Genomic DNA, 18,686 nt, shown 5'->3' with positions numbered 1-18,686 from the left:
TAAAAATAAAATGAAGTCTACATACGTATGTGATATCCGGCCCAACACTCCACTAATTAATAAGATTAGCATCATGTTTTTTTTTTCTTACAACTAAAATATGTATATAAAATATACATTTACAAGAAAGTGATTAGATAAAGCTTTTTCATAATATTGATCATATGTAATAATCACAAATGACTCACGCACTTGTGTTTGGATCTTTCAATAATAATATATTTTTAAAAAATTTCAAACACATATTTAATAATAATCTTAAAGAATTCAAACATTATAGATATCGTACTTATGATAGAAACTAAGTTAAATCAATAATTCTAGAAGATCTGTTTATTTACTTTGCTTTTTTACATAGTTTCACCAAATTTTAAAGTCAAATCAGTTATTATCCCCAAAAAAGTCAAACCAGTCGTCTACATTAGTCTTTTTGATATTCACTTTCCGATGGAAAAATAATTAGATTCGTTAATTAAATATAAAAAATAATTATGTTCGTTAATTAAAAATATATTTGTTGATTATTATTTAATGGACAGTTATACAAATATATGTCATTAATATACGATAATTTCTACGCCTACATCCAAAACAAATTGAGATAAATTATAACACACATAAACTGTCACTGATCACATTTTTGAGTTTATCTAGGAGACCAAATATTATACAAATTAAAAAAAAAAAAGTAAAGGTCAAAATACTTTAACTATGACAAATTAAAGTCGTCCTCTTGTATATAAATTTCTACATTACACTATAATAACTAGATTAATCAAAGTCGTAATTAAGAAAAGTCAACAGGCCAAACTTTATTAAAAGCCTATATATAAATTTGTTGATTATTTAAGAGATTGTAATTTCTTTAAACAATGATATTAATTAGGTATTCATGTCTAAATAATAGCGCGATCCTATGGTGTGGGGGATGATGACTTGTGGGAACTCCTCTAAGGAGGACGGTGGTGGTGGTGGTTGCGTGGTTAATCGTGGATTAGAGGTCTAAGTATTATATTAACAAAAATTAACTTTAATCTACATGCATGAAGTTTCCAAGAACATAATAATCTTTCTCTAAATTGTAGAAGTTCTTATAAAATTTTGGAGTAATTAATAAAGTTGAGACTCGTTCAATTTGTATATATCCAATATCATATTCTTGTCTTTAAATTTGATAAATAGTGTATATATATATTAATTACTCTTTAGATTACTTGCTTAAGATATCTTTCGGCGTGGCTCAATGGTTTGATTTTGAGACTTCCATATTAGAGGTCTCAAGTTCAAAATCCCTTTCCAGCGAAAGCAAGGGGATTGCCTTGTGGATTGAGCTCGTCAGACCAAGCTTGCCTAATGCAGGTTATATGTGTTTTGCGAGCTATTGCATAAGAGCGAGGGTTTCACTCTGTGCACACCCAAAGGATAGCAGTTGTGGATTTCCTTTCCGAAGATAATTTCCACTTCTTTCACATGTATCAATGTGAATTTTATTTTTATTTTTTTGTTTTCTGAATATAAGCAAAAAAAATATTATTTTAAAAGTATTTTATATAATTTAGACTTGCAGTGTTTAACAAGTGCGGATAGGGGGTGATGGCTAAAGGGTGGAGTTGAAGATCATGAAAAAGACATTATCAATGTCAAAATATCACATTTTAAAGGTCACAGATTAGGCTAATTCCCGATAATATCTCATTAAAACAAGTTTGAAAATTATGTTATTTAAACATATTATTAATGACCAAATCAAAGTCTCCTCTTGCATAAAATATAGTGAAAAATTGAAACTTCCTACAACTACATTATAGTTTCTATATTATATTAGTATAATTAGATTAAATATGGTACCTAAACGAAGTTATTAATTACTAATAGTCAACTCACACGAAAAGCCAAATATCATGACAATAGGCCTATATATATATGAACTTGTTAAAGAGATTTTTTCCTTGGATTATATATGATTAGACTAATAAGAAGAATATAACTATTTCTTCAGATAATTACATAAATTAAAGTCGATACATATAAATATATATGGCAAGATTCTATGGTGTGGGATCAGATGGTGGCACAACACTTGATGATTCGAGCTTAATAATAATAGTGGGAATGGTTATTATGTCTGTTTTAATGGTTTCTATGGTCATTTTTGCTTGTGGAGACTCCTCAAATGGTGAAAAGGACGATGATTGGTACTATCATGGAAGCGGAGGAGACGGTGGAGCAGGCTGCGGTGGTGGTTGCGATTAAATTTTTCTTCTTGAATCTGCTTTTTTTTTTTTTATCAATGTAGATTCCAGTCCAAGTAAAAAATAATTTTTTTTTAAAAAAAAGATCTATAGTAGTGTCTCCACTTACTCGTGCCTCAAACTATCGAGTCCGGAACCTAAAGGATATAAAATATTAACAAAAAATTCAAAACGATATATAAAATTTTATATTAACCAAAACGGCAAAATCGCTGAAACAACAACGATTTCCTCCACCAGAAAAAAAATCACATTTTGCAAAATCGCTGCATTTTGCTTTTTCTGGTGGAGTTTCAGCAATTCTGCCATTTTGATTAATATAAAATTTTATATACCGTTTTAAAATTTTTATTAATATTTTGTATCCTTCGACTTCGAACTCTCAAACTATCAATCAATTTGCTGATGAGATGCTTACCCACCGGAGTAAGTCTCACTCATTTGAATCCAAGTAATATGGACATATGCAATTGACTATTAACTTCGCAGATGGAGTCTCTAAAGAAAATTACCGCTATATCTTTAGATTGTAAAAATTCTCGATAAAACTTTATACTTAATAAAGTTAAGGCTCGTTCATTTATGTTGTAATACGTAATCAATTATATAACATGTGACAGATGGATAACATAATTTAAGTAACTATTTTCATATGAATCCAATATTTTAAACGAGTATAGAAATATAGTGGAAAACTTATTAAAACAAAAATAACTTTTTTTGCCTTCATAAAATTAGAATAAGACATACATATAGTTTTCTCTCGTTCAAACTCCTCCCATAAAATTTCACTGTATTTAATTTGTTGTTCGATTTCAAGTCTCTGATTTCTTATATAATAAAATAATAATTCTGGACCACAATGTAAGAGAAAAATCTAGCAGATTTTTAATCATCGTCCATTGGAATATTAATACCAGAAAATAAGTGTGAAAATTCAAAGAAAGACATGGATATAGTTGTAGTTACGTTGAAGCCTAGCTCAAGTAACTTAATTAATGCAAATTTGACCAAATCAAAGTTTTATGAACTTAAATTGCAACTTCGTTGAAGTTGAACATTACGAAAAGTCTACAAGTCAAACATCACAAAAGGCCTATATAAGATATTGTTTACTTGGATCATGAGATTAATTTATCAACATATATACATAAAGTAATTTTTTTTTTGCATAGAATTGATTAAAATTTTAAACAAAAATATGGCGCGGTTATACGGTGTGTTAGATGGTGGCTCTGAGGGTTCGGGGCTAATGATAATGGTGGGGATGGTTGTTATGTCTGTTTTAATGATTTCTATGATCATTTTTGCTTGTGGAGACTCTTCTAACGGGGAAAGGAAACGTTGGGGTAATGGAGGTTATTATGGAGGTGGAGGTGGCGGTTGTGGTGGTGGTGGTGGTGGTGGTGGAGGTGGCGGTTGTGGTGGTGGTGGTGGTGGATGCTGAGTTCTTGTATTTGTGGAGGAGTCAAGAGTTTATTCTCGGATATATAGCTTGATCTTTTGGCTTGTGTAGATCTGAGTTTTATGTATAATATAGTATTTAAGTTATAGTATATATATTATTGGACAACTTTCACATATAGCAAATAAAAAATTCATATTTGTATGTTATAGTAAAGTTTGCATAATTACACTCCATAGCAAACATAGAAACTGTATAATTCGCTATAAATATACAGTTGAAGCAAATTGTATAAAACGAAGTGTATAAAACAAGAAAGAGAAAGACACTTGGGTAGAGAACTGTATAAAACGAATTGTATTATTATAAGTGTATAGAACGATTATATACAATTTGAATTTGTATAAAATGAGAAAGAGAGAAAGACAAAAGAGACTTGACAAGGAATATACAATTTAATCGAATTGTATAAAACGAGAAAAAGAGAAATTAGATACAATTTGAAAATTGTATAAAACGAGAAAGAGAGAAAGGCAAAAGAAACTGGGTAGGGTAGTATTTTTATTGTATAATTATAGGTGTATAGAACGAAAATATATGTACTTGCATGTGTATATACAATTTTCTCACGCTTTATACAAACAGAAACGCAATTTATACATTTCGCTTCTGTTTGTTAAGTGAGAAAGGCGAGGGCGGCGAGCGAGATTTGGGAGAGTGCGAGCGAGTTTTGGAAGAGGGGAACAAAAATATATGTATTTATACGATTTTCTCTGCTTTATACAATTAGAAACAATTTTTATACACTTGTGTTTGTATAAAAAGTGAGGAAGCGAGCGAGAGATTGAAGGAAAGTGGCGAGCGAGATATTTGGGAGAGAGGCGCCTGACAATTTTATGCAAACATTTGCTATGGAGCACAATTAAATCAAACTCTAGCTACTCCATTTATTTTAGGTTATTAGTTTGCTATTATATACAATTTTCCCTATATTATTAGTGTAAATATTTTTCTTACATTATTAACTCTTATCAAAGGATGTAGAAATTTTTGTAAAATATGAAACTTGTAATCTTGTAATTAAGATAAATTACACTCCACATGCAATTGTTATATATTTGTGATATTTTCTGCATGCATGGAGTTACCAAGAAAATATTATAATGTTTCGTAGTTAATAAAGTTTGGATACGCTATTTATTCATTCGAACTAATAAAACCACAAATGTTCTTCCAAACCAATCAACCCCTAAATTCACTTTACTTGATACTAACAAATGTGTATCAGTAGTATTACAAGTCAGAAACAAGCATGAAAACAAAAAACTATATTGAAAGTAAGATGCTATGAGATCAGAAACAAGAAGGCGATCAAATCGCGCAGAGTAACCCATAGAAACAGCCAATTTGCAAGATTGTGAAAGTATCATCTCTATTTGTTACGTTTTTTAGCCTGCTTGCCTTGACCCTTCTTAGGAGGTCCCTTTCCACGACGTCTAAGCATTTCAAGCTTGCTCAGGCGCTCTTGCTCTTGACGTGCCATCACAAGAGGATCATCTTTCATGATATCATGTGGGTACCATTGTGAAACCTTCTCACCGATGAGCTTCTTGCGTAAAACCTTGTGGGATGATCTCTGCCCGGTTGGATTAAGCACATGACCAAATATCCTGGCCCTTGCTTCAGCCAACCCTTCAATGGCTGCAGCAGCTACCACATTCTTTAGTCTCCCAAAGTTCATTTCTTGGTTACGAAAGCAGCTCAGTACACGGATTTCTCTGCACAAAGAATCACAGTCTCAAGACAGACACATTAAACTAAGTCGCTATTAGTATATCTCAACGGTGACTAAAAGTGTAAAGATTCTCTTACACTACCAGCATGAAGAAAACATCAATTTGGAATTGTGACAGTTAAAAATCAACGCAAGCCATAATCAACAAGGGTTCAGCGGGAAGTCTAATACAATAGTAAATATATCCGACTCACTTACAAAATAGCAATAAGACATCAGGAGTCAGAAGATGACTTTATTGCTATCACTTCAAAACAAAGTTCATTAGTTCAACATCTTTCATAAGAATTTCTACCTTATCCAGAACACCCTAAATAACAAGGGTCAACTTATTTCTCCCTCCTTTTCTTTTGGTATAGCCATACAGCTTTATGAACTGCTTAGCATCCATTGGGCAGGATAAATAATTGTGATTCAGCAGGGCCTTTTATATCTCTTTTAGACTTTAGATGGGTGATGATACCTAACAAGTATGATAATCACATCACTTTCCCCCCATCTCCAGGTAATGACTGCATGTTTCACCCGTGAATCTGTTTACTATATGAGTGCTGAATAAAGAAAAGAATTAACGACCAATTAGCTAATACTATTTTGCAGCTAACAATGATATTACCGCATGATAATAGTGTTAGCTTAGGTAGACTCAGAGAATAACTTAGAATGATAGCAATTGCAGCAAAATATTGGCATCTTCAACGAGATGGCCCACAGTTGAAGGTGGACAATCGAATCTCAGTGAGCCTGGCAATATATAAATTCTAGGATAGAGATGAAGCCATCACCTACTTCTATTAGAAATGTTGACAAGAAGAAAAAAAGTTTTCATAGAACAGCACATGAGATTTCAATTGTCATAACTATAGACCATGATTGTATTACGTGTGAATGCAGGTACAAACTGTAATTATTCCGAACAGTCCAAATTTTGGATTAGTCTTTGGTTATAATTGATAAATCGGTGGATTCCCCTCACCCTCCTTCTCAGCCCATGAAATTACAAACGTAAGTTAAAAGACCAATCTTTATAAAAATAAAAATAAAAACTGAAAGAGGGGGCTGAAGAAAAGGCATGGCTCCCAACTATATGTTTAATCAATGAATGGGCACTGATGTATAAGTAAAAGAAGAGAGCAACCAAGGGACTCAGAATATAAGGTTCTGACCCTTCCATTAAGAGAAAGATGGATTCGAACAACACATCAGGCTTGTTGGATTGATTAGACACAATGACAAGTCTCGAAAATATAGATCAAATTATGTTACTTGTAAAATTAAAAATAACGGTTAACGTGTAGAAACCATCCCAATGACAACCTGAAAACTCTATTGAAATCAAAACAACTATAAATGAAGACAAGTCTGTATATTGAGTTATTGACTAATAATTTGCTCTAATGACAGAACACTAGTGAATGAGAAAAAGGTGCTTCATCTTTTATGTAACGAACTGCAATGATTCAAAATTTTATAGCAAGTTGCACAGACAAATCTCACAATTCTAATACAGATTAACCCTCACATCTCAGTCGTAAACACAAATTCATAGTTACAGTTTATGATTTATATCAAATTAATTTAAAGTAATGACCTATCTAAATTTCAACTTCCATGGAAAATCAAAATGAAGCTCAGGAGAGTATTACCAGACACCGGAGAAAGAGAGGAATAGAGAAACACCACAAAAAGGGGAAATGGAGAAGCTGTCCTTCACTAAACTCAGTCCTGAGAGACGGTCTCTGTAATCTGTATTCTTAAAAAAAGAACAAAATAATGGTGAAATAGCCATCTGGTTGCATGTTACACAAAAAACAAACGCACATTTCTGATGTACTCACCCATACTCATATCTGCTTATATATACATATAGATATACACACACTTTTTTTTAAAAGGTATGTATTTTAAAGAGAGATACCAAGATGGTACAAAAAAGAGAAACAATAACAGAATAGAACAGAAAGCAGCCTACAACACTCTTCTTCGAAATCCATATACTGGTTCAAACTATCTATTGAGCTACACTTTTACACCCAAAGTACAATTTTCGGAAACATCTACTCTTCATTCTAGAAACGCGAGCTTCAAAGCAAGCCTTGTTCTGCTTCAGCCATATTGATACACACTCGTGAATAAGAAACAAACCTCATGAAACAAAGGAAAATATCTACAAAAAAAACTTTAACACTACTAAATTAGTTATCTAGATAGTCATGAAAACCAAAGATAACCCCTCCAAACATCTAGAAAACTACTATACCAATTAGAGACTTGGACCAATATACCTAAGAATAAAACATTAATTAAGGATTATAAAAAGTAGAAAACACAATTTCATCACAACCTTACAGGACCAAGTTCATTCTTGTTAAACAAAAATAATCTGTTCTCAAAAAAAAAAAGAGAATTTGCTGTAAACATGCATTTTTTTTCTATTTCAAAAATAATAATACACTCACAAGTTTTTCAAAACCAAAATCACTGACCTCAGAAAGAAAGCTAAGTAGATCTGTAGATGATGTACTAAGTGAGCAGTTCACAATACTGAGATATGCGTCGCCGATTCGGGAATCGGAATAGTAGAAACCGGTGGCGGTCGGCGGTCGGCGGTCGGCGGTATGAGTTTTAGCTTTCCGTCGTAGTTGTAGAAAATGTAAAACTAAAACCCTGAGAGAGACAAATCTAAAAGAGTCCTTCGTGTATAGGGTCAAAGTGTATTTTGATTCTTTAGGTATTACTTTGTACAAATTAGGTCTTTTAAGTTTTAAATAAGTGAACACTTTTGGTCCAGGTGAAGACAAACACATCAAAACTAACAGAAAATGTATCTATATAAAAAATTTAAAATTAAAGTGACACCAATTTATATTGATTTTAAGATTTCAAAATCAAAATCAAGCAGAGAAATGTTAGATGTTTTTTTTAGTTTAACTTACATAAATAGTATATTAATTAAAGTAGACACAGTTTTTCTGGCTTAAAAGAACGAAATTTCAACAAGAAATCTATTGAAAAATTCGCTTTTTATTCCGAAATATTGTATATTTCATATAGAATTAGATGTTATGTGTCCAACTCTAAGCAATTTTTACCAATATATGCATATGATCATATATGTTATATTATCTATTCCAACAAGTAATACAAAAGAACGAGGTTTGGATGTGCTTCTATCCTAAAAGGGAGTTCGTTGAGAATGAGAACGAGAATCAAATCGATTGAGCGAGGTATAGGGAAGGATTGCATCTCAAAGAGTGTAATGTTCCCGGTCCTAATAGGCTAATACAAGCATTAGTGATTACTTCAATGAGTTGATTCTTCAAGATTAATTGATAATCGAAAATTTCAATTTTTGGAAAATCTATCATTTATTAAATCTACTAGACACAAGTGCCCATGCTAGCACGGACCCAATATTTATAATTTTTTTGTCTCATTTCTATGTAGCACAAATATAATTTCAAGAGTCAATCAAATAATGTTAATTATTGAAATTTACAATATTTTCTACATGTTACCTTTTTTTTAATCCCATTTTATGTGACACAAATAGATTAATTTTATGAATCAATCAATTTTTTTATATGTTTTTTTAACATATATTTTAAAGTGGCAATTCTCATAATTTATAATATCTCTAACATAATTTTTAAATATTTTAATTAAAAAACAAAAAGCAAATATGTGTAGTAGAAATAGATACAGACAACAAGCTAACAAAGATCCCACTAGTTATATATGGATTCACGCATCAAAAAAAGAACTAAAACTCAAGACACAATCTGAAATAACTTTGGAATTCTGATGAGCAAAGAGTATTTTATTCTAATTGATGACATCTTGCTTACAAAAAGAATTGGAAATTTTACATACAAAAGAATATAGATAGTAGATATATGGACATGAAAAAATAGTAAGCCACAAAAAACATTACAGTACATCAAGAGCATATGGAGGAGTGTTTGTATTCCTAAAAATACAAGTAGTTGGAGGAATCTGGACAGTTGCTAGTGTCTCTACAGAGTATAGCTCGAGCTTCGACAATTGAACGAGGGGGCTCAATATCTTTCTCTTGCAACGCGTTTCCTTGCAATCTTTGCATTTGGGAAGCAAATATATCGTCCAGAACCTGTAAAAAGTAAACCATGTTAATGCATACATTTTCAAGGACCATTTGTATAATATACATTGTAGATACTGAATTTTAGTTGTACTTACCCCAAGAGCATGGTAGGAACCGCTATACCATACTCTATTCTCTTTTCTTCCTTCTAAGAATTTCAGTATGATCTAGTAGTATAAGAAAAAGGAACAAAATGTCATTACATGGAACTCAAGAGGAAGAGAAAAAGTTATTGTTGTTGAATAGCTTGAGTTTGAGATGGCCACTAGATTAACCAACCTGTCCCATTTTGTCCCAATATCCACGGCAGATTGCAATAAATATTGCACTTGTAAAGACTTCCTGCAAGTTGCTTATGGAATCTGAGAGTTGTGAATTCAGCATTTGCAGTTTTTCGCGGATCTCAGCCTCACCATCTGTTTCTTTTGTTTCCTCCAAGATCCTCTGCAAACGTGTGCAACGATTCGATTGTGTCTGCAGCAGTCAAAAGTTAGAACAAGATGAACCTCATTTTCATTACGTTAGCTATCACATGGTTTTTGCTCTGACGGAGAAATATAGCCAAATTACATACGAGATAGTAGTAGTTGCTTACATTACTAGCAAGCTTGATTATTATTGCCTGCATGTAGTTTTTGTATTTAGTCCTCAGCAATACTGTGACTCCATTGAGTTGCTCACCGAAATTGGACTTCTTCTCTCCATTTGCTGGTAGATAGGATGCCCAGGACTTCAAAACGTCTTCTAGTTTACAGTGTAGGACATCAAGAATTCTCTTGATTGTGTTCAAGAAAGTCCCCAACTGTCAAAACAAGGCCAAGCATATTTAGTCTCTCTCTTTTAATATTCACCTTTCATAAAGAGACTAATTCTTATAATCTATCCAGCTATTATTAGCACTTGCCTGATTAGGAATGCTATAAAGAGTAGTTGATTGCCTTCTTGCTAATTTCTGAACTTGCATTCCGAGCTTCTTTGGAATGCTGTCTTTCAGGGGGGTCAAGATCTCATTGTACTGTTTCTCCATGGCTTTTATAATTGCTCTTTCTACATTAGCAACAGCCTATATATGACATCAACAGAAAGCATTATCAGCAAACAGAAGGGTCATAAAACACATCAAGCATCGGTCTACATATTCCCTGGATAGCAAAATAGAACTTACATTCTCCAGAATGATGGTGTACTGAGGCCAACGGTTGATCACTACTTCATACTCAGTTAACATTTGTTTGGTTTTTTCGAACATTTCTTCAGCAAAAGGAGAAGTCGAATAGTTTGTAACAACTCCAGACCATAACACCTGAAAGAGGTGATAGAGTGTGAGAAACATGCTGCCTCATGAAACCAATTGCATCTCCAGAAAACCTTTAGCCTATGATGCACAAAAGAGACAGGAGTATTTAAGTGAGTATTAAGAGCAGTGGTATGTACCTTTTCTGCCTTGCAAAGCTCAAGTAAGTGAAGCTGCATATCTTCTATCCATACCATTATATAACTATGAAAGAGGCCCCTTGAATCTACACCACCTTGCACTAAGCTGAAGCATGAGAGGAAAGAACAATGTGAGAAGAACTCGTCTAAGCAAGCCTAACAACAGTATTTGTTTACAAATTTACTTTAACTCGAGATCACCTGAGGTTCCATGAGTCTAGGTTTCTCTCAAAATCAGCTGCTGCAATCAAAAGTTCATTTACATGTGGAGAAGGACTTGATGGAGGCCATGCAGCAAGAAAGTTCTTGAGCCTCTTACACAATTCAGTACTGTAAACTGAAGCCGTTATGCTAGAGAGATCAATCGAACTGAAAAAGGAAGTACCATTTAAGTCAATCAGTAGCAGTTAGAGTTGCACAACTGCAACAGTCAGATAATAAGAACTTGGAGCAGTAATTGTAGGAAAATTTAACCTATTTGTTCCAACATACCTAGGTAGTATATGTTGGTTATGTATCTTAATATCTGCCTGGATTTCATTTGATATGTTGGAGCAGAGGTTCTTCATCTTCGAATAAGCAGTGGATATCGTTACTGAATCCATGACAAAGCCATCAAGGTTTATTGACAAGAAGTCGTCAGTTTCCATCATGTGTTTTCGGCACCTCTTTGCTGCTGCTGTCTGTTAAATCATAATATATTGTTAGACTTGAGATTAGACAAGTGGTGCAATCAAAATCAGACAACCAGCTGCTCACAACTCTTTTATCTAAAGGTGCACAAGAGACACTAGCATTCATTTATTATATCCAACTTACATTGTTATTTAGCTTCGTTTGTCTAACTTTAAAACCATCAAGTGCAAACACAATATGGTATCTTTTCCCCAGCAAGAAAGTTAATGTTTCATTCATTTCTTTTTCGTTTATTGCGTCTTTGTCCCATGGACCATTATCTAGATAAACAGACTCGACTAGCTTCCATCCGAGTACATTTTGTAATTAGAGTAATAAGTTGTTGCACCAAATTCTAAAATCAGTAATTGCGATGGATGTCAAGTTTGGCATCAATAAGTGGATGAGATCTAATCAATGGTAAAGATTAAGTTTTAAAATACAAAAGAATATTAAAATGTTTAAGCCCAAATTTTGGACATAAAAAGAAGATTAACCTGTATATAATTCCGAAGTGTCATTTGTGCATCTTGAGCAAGTATATCATGGAGAAGAGTGTAAATTTGCACGGCAGGAGCAAGTGCTGGTGCTGCAGTGTCTGGTAAAGGAGCTGACATGTCTGCTAAGCCCGTAGGACAGCTTTCATCCAATGACTTGTAGTTTTCGAACACTGTGGCCAAGAGACCTTCAATCTCAGTTTCACAATCCAGAAGCAAACTTTTCTGAAAGAAGAAAAAACCACAAGTTTACATCAGCTTCAGCTCAAGTACCTGATCTCGGCCAGCTTACTGAAATTAGCCTTCTTTTATAATATCAAGTCTAATATGATGATTAACACTTCAAAAAGATCATCTGGTATCAAAATAGTGAAAGGTAAAGGATAAATTCCATACACATTCTCTTTTCTGGAGTGTACTAACTAAGACACCATCTATCTATCTTGAAGGTTTGAGAGTAAACAATTTGATACCTCTTGTCTTGTCATACTTCTGTCACTCCTTGCCTTCATAACTGGCACAAGCAACTCATGAATGAGCTCCAAACAATCTTTTGTTGGAGTCGCGACATCCATGATATATGAAAGGTACCTGTTGAACTCTGATAATCAGCTTTTTCTGGAATTGTGACATCCATGACATTAAAGAAAATATAACATTACATATCTGGTTGATAAAAACTATATCACAAGCTAAGTACCTCAATCTAGTATAGGTATCTGTTACTCCGTAGTACTCAGAAAACTCTGTGAGTAACCAGTTCCAAGGTTCCCCAGACCTTAAACTTCGTGCACAAAACTGCTGAGCACGCATTGAAGCCTCCAGTAGCAGATCATATGCAAGAGTCTCCGCAATTGGCCCACTCTGTTATAAATGAGAATGAAATGCTATCAAAAGTTATTACTAATTTTATAACTTATAAAATGAGCTAAGACACCACACATAAGCACATTTTTGAGTACTATATTTTAACAATACCAGGCATATGATACTATTGAACTGCAAGAGGGCCTAATCACACTTTAGTAGAATCAAATTTTAAATTTTACTCTTCTGGCTTGAGTGGAAGAATAATTGATATTATCTCTTCTGTACATGATCATACTCCGTCCTTCTCTCTTTATCCTCAGATTTATACAAAAAAAGAACTTGTTCCATCGAACTGAAATGAAAATTAGTGGAGTGTCCATGGTTAAACCTTGACTTGTGTTGTCTCGTCGGTTGTGATTGTACAATTGATTGATAGCTGAACCTTCCCAACACATTCATTATCATCGTGATAAATGGGCCACCAGCGAATCTTATCATTCTGGAGCAATTACAAAACTGATGTAAGAAGGTGGCGGTAATGATAAAAATTTGAAAAGTAAATAAATCAGTTAAAACATAATGACAATTTGGAGGACTAGACATACATTATTGTCAGCCACAGCTGAAACTGGTATTGAAGTTCGACCCAAAGTACTTTTCTTCATATCTTGTACTTCAAGCAGAAGAGCGTCTCCTTGGTTCTCTGGAAAACTGAATATAGAAGCATGTGTTATCTTGTATGGAGAAATTAATATCTCAACATCACGGTCGGATCGACGAGCTAGATCATCATATGCATATTTCAAAGGGTGACCCATTTTCCTCTTCTTGCAGATTTTAATTAGAGCTCTCCTATCATATTAACCTTATTCTAATCGTGAGAAGTGCTCAATTATTAGATAATCACAGAATTTGATCTTCACTTCCTAATGATATTCAGGACTCGGAGCAAGAGCAAGCCAAGGTTATTCAACTGGACTAATAGAGCCACTATGGACAGAAACAAAGTAAAATAACAACTTACAAGTCATGGTGATCACCACTTCCTGGTATCAGTGTAACAGCAGAATTTGGTTCGAATTTAGTATCTTCAGTTGAACTCTTCAGGAGAACTAAGCATCTAAAGGATTCTGCAGGCAACATATTGGAAAACAATTATCTTAGTTATGTATGAGGATCCAAAAAGCTCTACATATTTTTGTTTGATTCTGATAGGTCCAAAGATCTACTTATTATCAGGGAGCTCATCTGAACTCTTAACACGCACGTAATAACCTACCTAGACCACCATCAATGCTTTATTAGGTAATGAATCAACTAGGCCTCAACCCCGAACTAGTTGGGGTCGGTTGTATGAATTTATGGGAACCATTACACTTAATTCAGGTTGTCTCATTCTAATACTTAATATTTTCTCTTCTTGGACAAATTAGGAGTTCTTTAAAACTAGAGTGTCTCTAAGTCTCACGCTTAAATTGACATAAAAATCTACAAAAATATTAAATACCTCCTCATAGACGCATTCTATTACAGCTAATACAACTGCTAATTGGTACTCTCTGCTTCTACTGAGTTCTGTTATTAACCAAGTCTGCATTTGTTGCTAGAGGTAGTAATTCTCTTGAAACACTTCTCTCCATGTGATTTAACATCTAAGATATCCCCTTTTAGCACTCTTCCATCAACATATTTTCACAACTAGAGACCAACATAGTTAACAAGGAGAAAAAAGAATAAATCAATCAGTTTGCTATTTCATCCTCTAGAATAACCATTCTAAAGAATCAAGTATGCTAAAAATTCCAGAAACCTTTTAGAAGACCATGTTTTTTCTACTCAAGCCTTTTAGCCTTAGGTAATCTGTTTCCTCGATCCAATGGAAGAGAAAGAATCATTCAATGAAGTACTTACCTTCGCATGTCAACAGAGTTGAATGAATTTTAAGAGAATTGATTCCATTTTTCACCAGTGACGAAACATGTCGGACATAATCTGCTCCTGCATGCAAGCTAATTGCACCTCGCATTGAGTTTGTGCTCTTAAGCTTCCTCTTTGGTACAATTCTTAACTTTCTTACTGCAATAGGAAAAGTTAAAGATACACATTACACTACAGAATAAGAGATCTAGTTGTAGTTTGACAGCTTTTATTTCATTATCTTCATCTGGCAGATACACAGACTGCATTCTACCTTCATTTGAAACATTAAAAGAGCACATTCCAGAACATCTTAGTCAAAAGATATGTTGACTCATCAATGTTTAACTGAGAAGTAATGTGCCTAAAATCAAACAAGATATTGTAGCAAACAGTTCAATGAAACCATAACTTATTATTCTAATATGTCTTCACATAAGTAGAAATTACTAGCTCTAAATTATAAATCACGCACTAACCTCATTTTCACACACAAACAAACAGAAGAGCAAAGAAGTGCACTACCAATAACGTCAAAATTTAAGCAAAAATAATTGCTTTTGAGTTATACCTTCCACACGAACTTTCCCGACTATCTTTCTCACTTTCAAGGGCAATGTTTGTCCATTGGTCTTATGAATACTTACTGTTGTTTGCATGCATCGAGGTTGCAACAACAGTTTCTGCAAGCTGAGAAGTTGGATGAGATGGAGAGAATGGTATTAGTCATGGAAATGAAGTTGTATCCATAAAAAAGGTGTTTTTAAGTGATTCAATAGGAGAAAAAATAAGCTAGCATACCAGAAAGCATTTCGAAGCATCTGGCATTCATCGCGTAAAAACTCAGGTGCCTCAACACACCCTCTTGCCCAAGCATTTAGGCATAGACGAATGCAGGCATCATAAGCCAGGAGAACTTGCCATCCGTTTTGACTGTTGTTTTCAAAGAAATGCTTAGTAATTATCTTAAAAAAATAGATACAGAAAAAGTCTACCTCCTTTTTGCACCCTAAAGTAGACTAACACGAAGTGAAAATGTTTAGATGTATAGCTACTAATAATAGTAATAAGGTGAAGAGAGAAGCAAAAGTCTTTGGCTTCATCAACATAAGGAATATGCTTAAGCTATCGGAAGATTCTTCTACTACTTCAACAAGAACCCACTAAGAATTCCTGCAGCTCAGACTTAAAACTTTTTCTCATCAATCCAGTCACCTTAATCTCTAAGTTCTGTCAAAATATTAACTACATAAGTCCATGATAAAACATAACCCCCTTAGGCTCTTTAATAATTCCTTATGGAATACCTTTTCAGAAAACAGTTTTGTGTGGACTTTTGCTGATCAAGGCACATGGTAACAGAACAGGAAGTGACACAGTTCCACACTTATATAAAAGAGAGATGTTAAGTTTTTTAATAGTAAAACAAGAAAAACAAAAAAGAGAGTAGCAAGCAAAACAAATGAAGTGAAGTAAAACCTGGTATCATAACGACTTGGAAATCCCACCGAGTTCCCTTGCTGGGAATAGGGCAGTGCATTAGTTTCTATAACACTCGCCTTATCTCCCCTGCACCAAAATGAAACTGTCATTGGTTTCTTGAACTTCATGCTGAAATGAAGGACATTTGCAAATTGTTTCATTTTCTGTAGGTCAGTTCAACTTTTTCATACCCTCTACTTTCAGTCTCTGGAAGAACTTGTGCAACGTTTGGAATATTTATCCTATTGCTGTCCTGTGTTCCAGACAATCCTTCTGAAATACCCAATCCATTTCTATACCAGGACTCTTCTGGTGTTTCTGAAAAGGCTTTCATACTATTATGCTCAGTTCCAGCCAATTCTCCAGAAGTGCTCAATCCACTTGCTAGTTCAGAGTGAGCTTCATCTGCTCCAATATCCATTATTGGCGGTGCACTCGGGGTTCCTAAATCAACCAGCTTACCAACGGGTGTTGCCTGTATTTACAAATAGTTAACTTCTCAATAAATAATCAGGGGCGAAGCCAACATTATAGCTACCATCATTGAGGCTCAAATCATATATTTGTGATTCAAAATCCATCAACTAAAAATCCCGACCCTGTCCCTACTTTTCATCAGGAAAAACTAAAATTTAGAACATTACTATACAATCAATCAACCGACCAACCAATATGAATTAATTGCATTGTGCTGCACTAGATTATATTATTTAGGCAAGGACAATACAACAACAACATACCAGTGAAACACACAAGTGGGGTTTGGAGAGTATAAAGTGTATGCACCTTACCCTATCTCATGGAGGTAGAGAGGTTGTTTCCAGCCCTCAGCTCAAGTGCAATAAATTATAGTAGTTGTGAAAAAGGAAATATGGCAGTGAAGAGAACATCTCAATTACTAACAAGGAAAGCAATACGGAGCACTCAGTTAGAAAAAAGAACAATAACAACAATAAAATAATGCGGCACAGTTAGAAAAAAGAACAATAACAACAATAAAATAATGCGGTAATTGAAACACAATAGACAATAGATGGTCACAGATATCAAAAGCAAGAAACAACATGTATAAGGATAAGACTAGGAATTCTTACATAGGCACTATGTGGTTGAACATTTTCACGCAGATAGCTAGGAATACCCAAAATTTGAGCTTTCTGTCCACTTCCCTCAGTAAATCTTCTAGCATTTACCGGTACTTCAATACGAAGATTCCCTTGTAAGACTCCTCTATTAATCGTAGACCCATTTCGATTGCTCAATCCAGCTCGTTCAATTTGACAAGAATTTGTACTTAATGCTTCTTCTTCTTCTTCAGTGTAATGACCATTAAGTTCCTCTGAAGCTGAAGCAACACTCTCACTCTCAATTTCTTCATCATCATAATCGAAATCGCAATCATCATCATTACTGTCTACGCTAAGCGCCACTGTATTAAGGGGTTTCAAAAGACCAGAATGAAACTTCAAGGGTGGCAATACATGTGAATTCGGAGTATAACAAGCCAAAGGAGATCTAGAAATTGGGTATCTATCATCAAGCTTTTCAGATAACGGCGATCTTGTATTACTACTACTACATGATTGTTTAACTTCAGACCCCTGCACCCAAAATTTCAAGATTCATTCAGACTCAAAATTAAACAAAACCCACATGTAAAAATCGTTAATTTTCAGAACTGTTGAAGCATTTCAACGATTTAACGAAACTAAAAACAAGAAATATACTCAAAAATGGCAACTTTGTTACCTGTTTGATCCAGTTAATTGCAGACTCATCCAAACCTTCTGTAAACATTTTTTGTTTGTTGATTAGAAATGAAGGTGAAGGATTGTAGAGAGTTAAGCTTGAGGAGGAAAACAAGAAAAAGTTAACTAGTGTAATGGGGAAGAAGAAGAAGAAGAAGAAGAAGAGCGGTCTTGAGCTGAGTTGGTACTTCTAACGGCTAGTTTGAATAAAGGAGACGAATTTAATACTTATATGCTGCCCCAATTATTTGTTTCTAAAGTCTCTTTTTCCGTTAAAAAATAAAGAAGAAGAAAATTATTAATTCCACGAGTAATTATTCAGGATAAGTGACGATAGATAATTTATCTCATAACTAAGATATAAATGATCGGATAAATAATCAAAGGACTGTATAATACCTCAATCAAATGATATTGTATTTTATGTTGGGACAAATAAATATGTGGAACCCTTCCCTCCCCACCTCCACCAAATTATCATGTTTTTATTAGTTTGATATTTAAATAAAAGGCCCAATTTACGTTATTGTGAACTATAACTTTCATGT

At 33.9% G+C, this 18,686-nt stretch overlaps 2 protein-coding genes across 3 annotated transcripts; both read right to left on the bottom strand.

The window, feature by feature from the left end:
* Window positions 1-4,831: 4,831 nt before the first annotated feature.
* Window positions 4,832-8,193, bottom strand: LOC101253100 (small ribosomal subunit protein mS33-like). 2 transcript variants are annotated; one of them, XM_010325332.4, is made up of 3 exons: window positions 7,939-8,193; window positions 7,099-7,198; window positions 4,832-5,435 (listed from the first exon to the last, which is right to left on the bottom strand). In XM_010325332.4, exon 3 carries the CDS (start codon window positions 5,396-5,398, stop codon window positions 5,090-5,092), a length of 309 nt encoding a protein of 102 aa, XP_010323634.1. In that variant the 5' UTR covers window positions 5,399-5,435; window positions 7,099-7,198; window positions 7,939-8,193; the 3' UTR covers window positions 4,832-5,089. The 2 variants fall into 2 exon arrangements, with proteins under 2 accessions (XP_010323634.1, XP_019070525.1); XM_019214980.3 differs by having other exon boundaries at window positions 7,099-7,205; window positions 7,939-8,146.
* A 1,058-nt stretch (window positions 8,194-9,251) lies between these two features.
* On the bottom strand, window positions 9,252-18,342 carry LOC101249938 (uncharacterized). The gene is made up of 22 exons (XM_004243727.5): window positions 18,140-18,342; window positions 17,485-17,991; window positions 16,582-16,865; window positions 16,388-16,477; window positions 15,710-15,841; window positions 15,480-15,598; window positions 14,903-15,067; window positions 14,016-14,121; window positions 13,597-13,702; window positions 13,380-13,490; window positions 12,882-13,045; window positions 12,655-12,772; window positions 12,182-12,406; window positions 11,502-11,692; window positions 11,211-11,378; window positions 11,010-11,115; window positions 10,741-10,878; window positions 10,480-10,638; window positions 10,171-10,377; window positions 9,855-10,049; window positions 9,671-9,742; window positions 9,252-9,581 (listed from the first exon to the last, which is right to left on the bottom strand). Exons 1-22 carry the CDS (start codon window positions 18,185-18,187, stop codon window positions 9,423-9,425), a joined length of 3,570 nt encoding a protein of 1,189 aa, XP_004243775.1. The 5' UTR covers window positions 18,188-18,342; the 3' UTR covers window positions 9,252-9,422.
* Window positions 18,343-18,686: the final 344 nt, after the last annotated feature.

Source organism: Solanum lycopersicum, chromosome 7, assembly GCF_036512215.1.
Source record: "Solanum lycopersicum chromosome 7, SLM_r2.1".
In the NCBI taxonomy this organism is placed as follows: domain Eukaryota; kingdom Viridiplantae; phylum Streptophyta; class Magnoliopsida; order Solanales; family Solanaceae; genus Solanum; species Solanum lycopersicum.
The sequence above is the reverse complement of the archived record's forward strand: the minus strand, read 5'-3'. Positions and strand labels throughout refer to the sequence as shown.

Excerpts from the sequence above, each read along its gene's own strand:
- LOC101253100 (XM_010325332.4), bottom strand. The coding sequence starts at position 5,398 with ATGAACTTTGGGAGACTAAAGAATGTGGTAGCTGCTGCAGCCATTGAA.
- LOC101249938 (XM_004243727.5), bottom strand. The coding sequence starts at position 18,187 with ATGTTTACAGAAGGTTTGGATGAGTCTGCAATTAACTGGATCAAACAG. Across the intron at positions 13,046-13,379 it reads ACGAGACAACACAAGTCAAG|AGTGGGCCAATTGCGGAGAC; the intron begins GTTTAACCATGG and ends CATTTATAACAG. Across the intron at positions 9,743-9,854 it reads ATTGGGACAAAATGGGACAG|ATCATACTGAAATTCTTAGA; the intron begins GTTGGTTAATCT and ends TTATACTACTAG.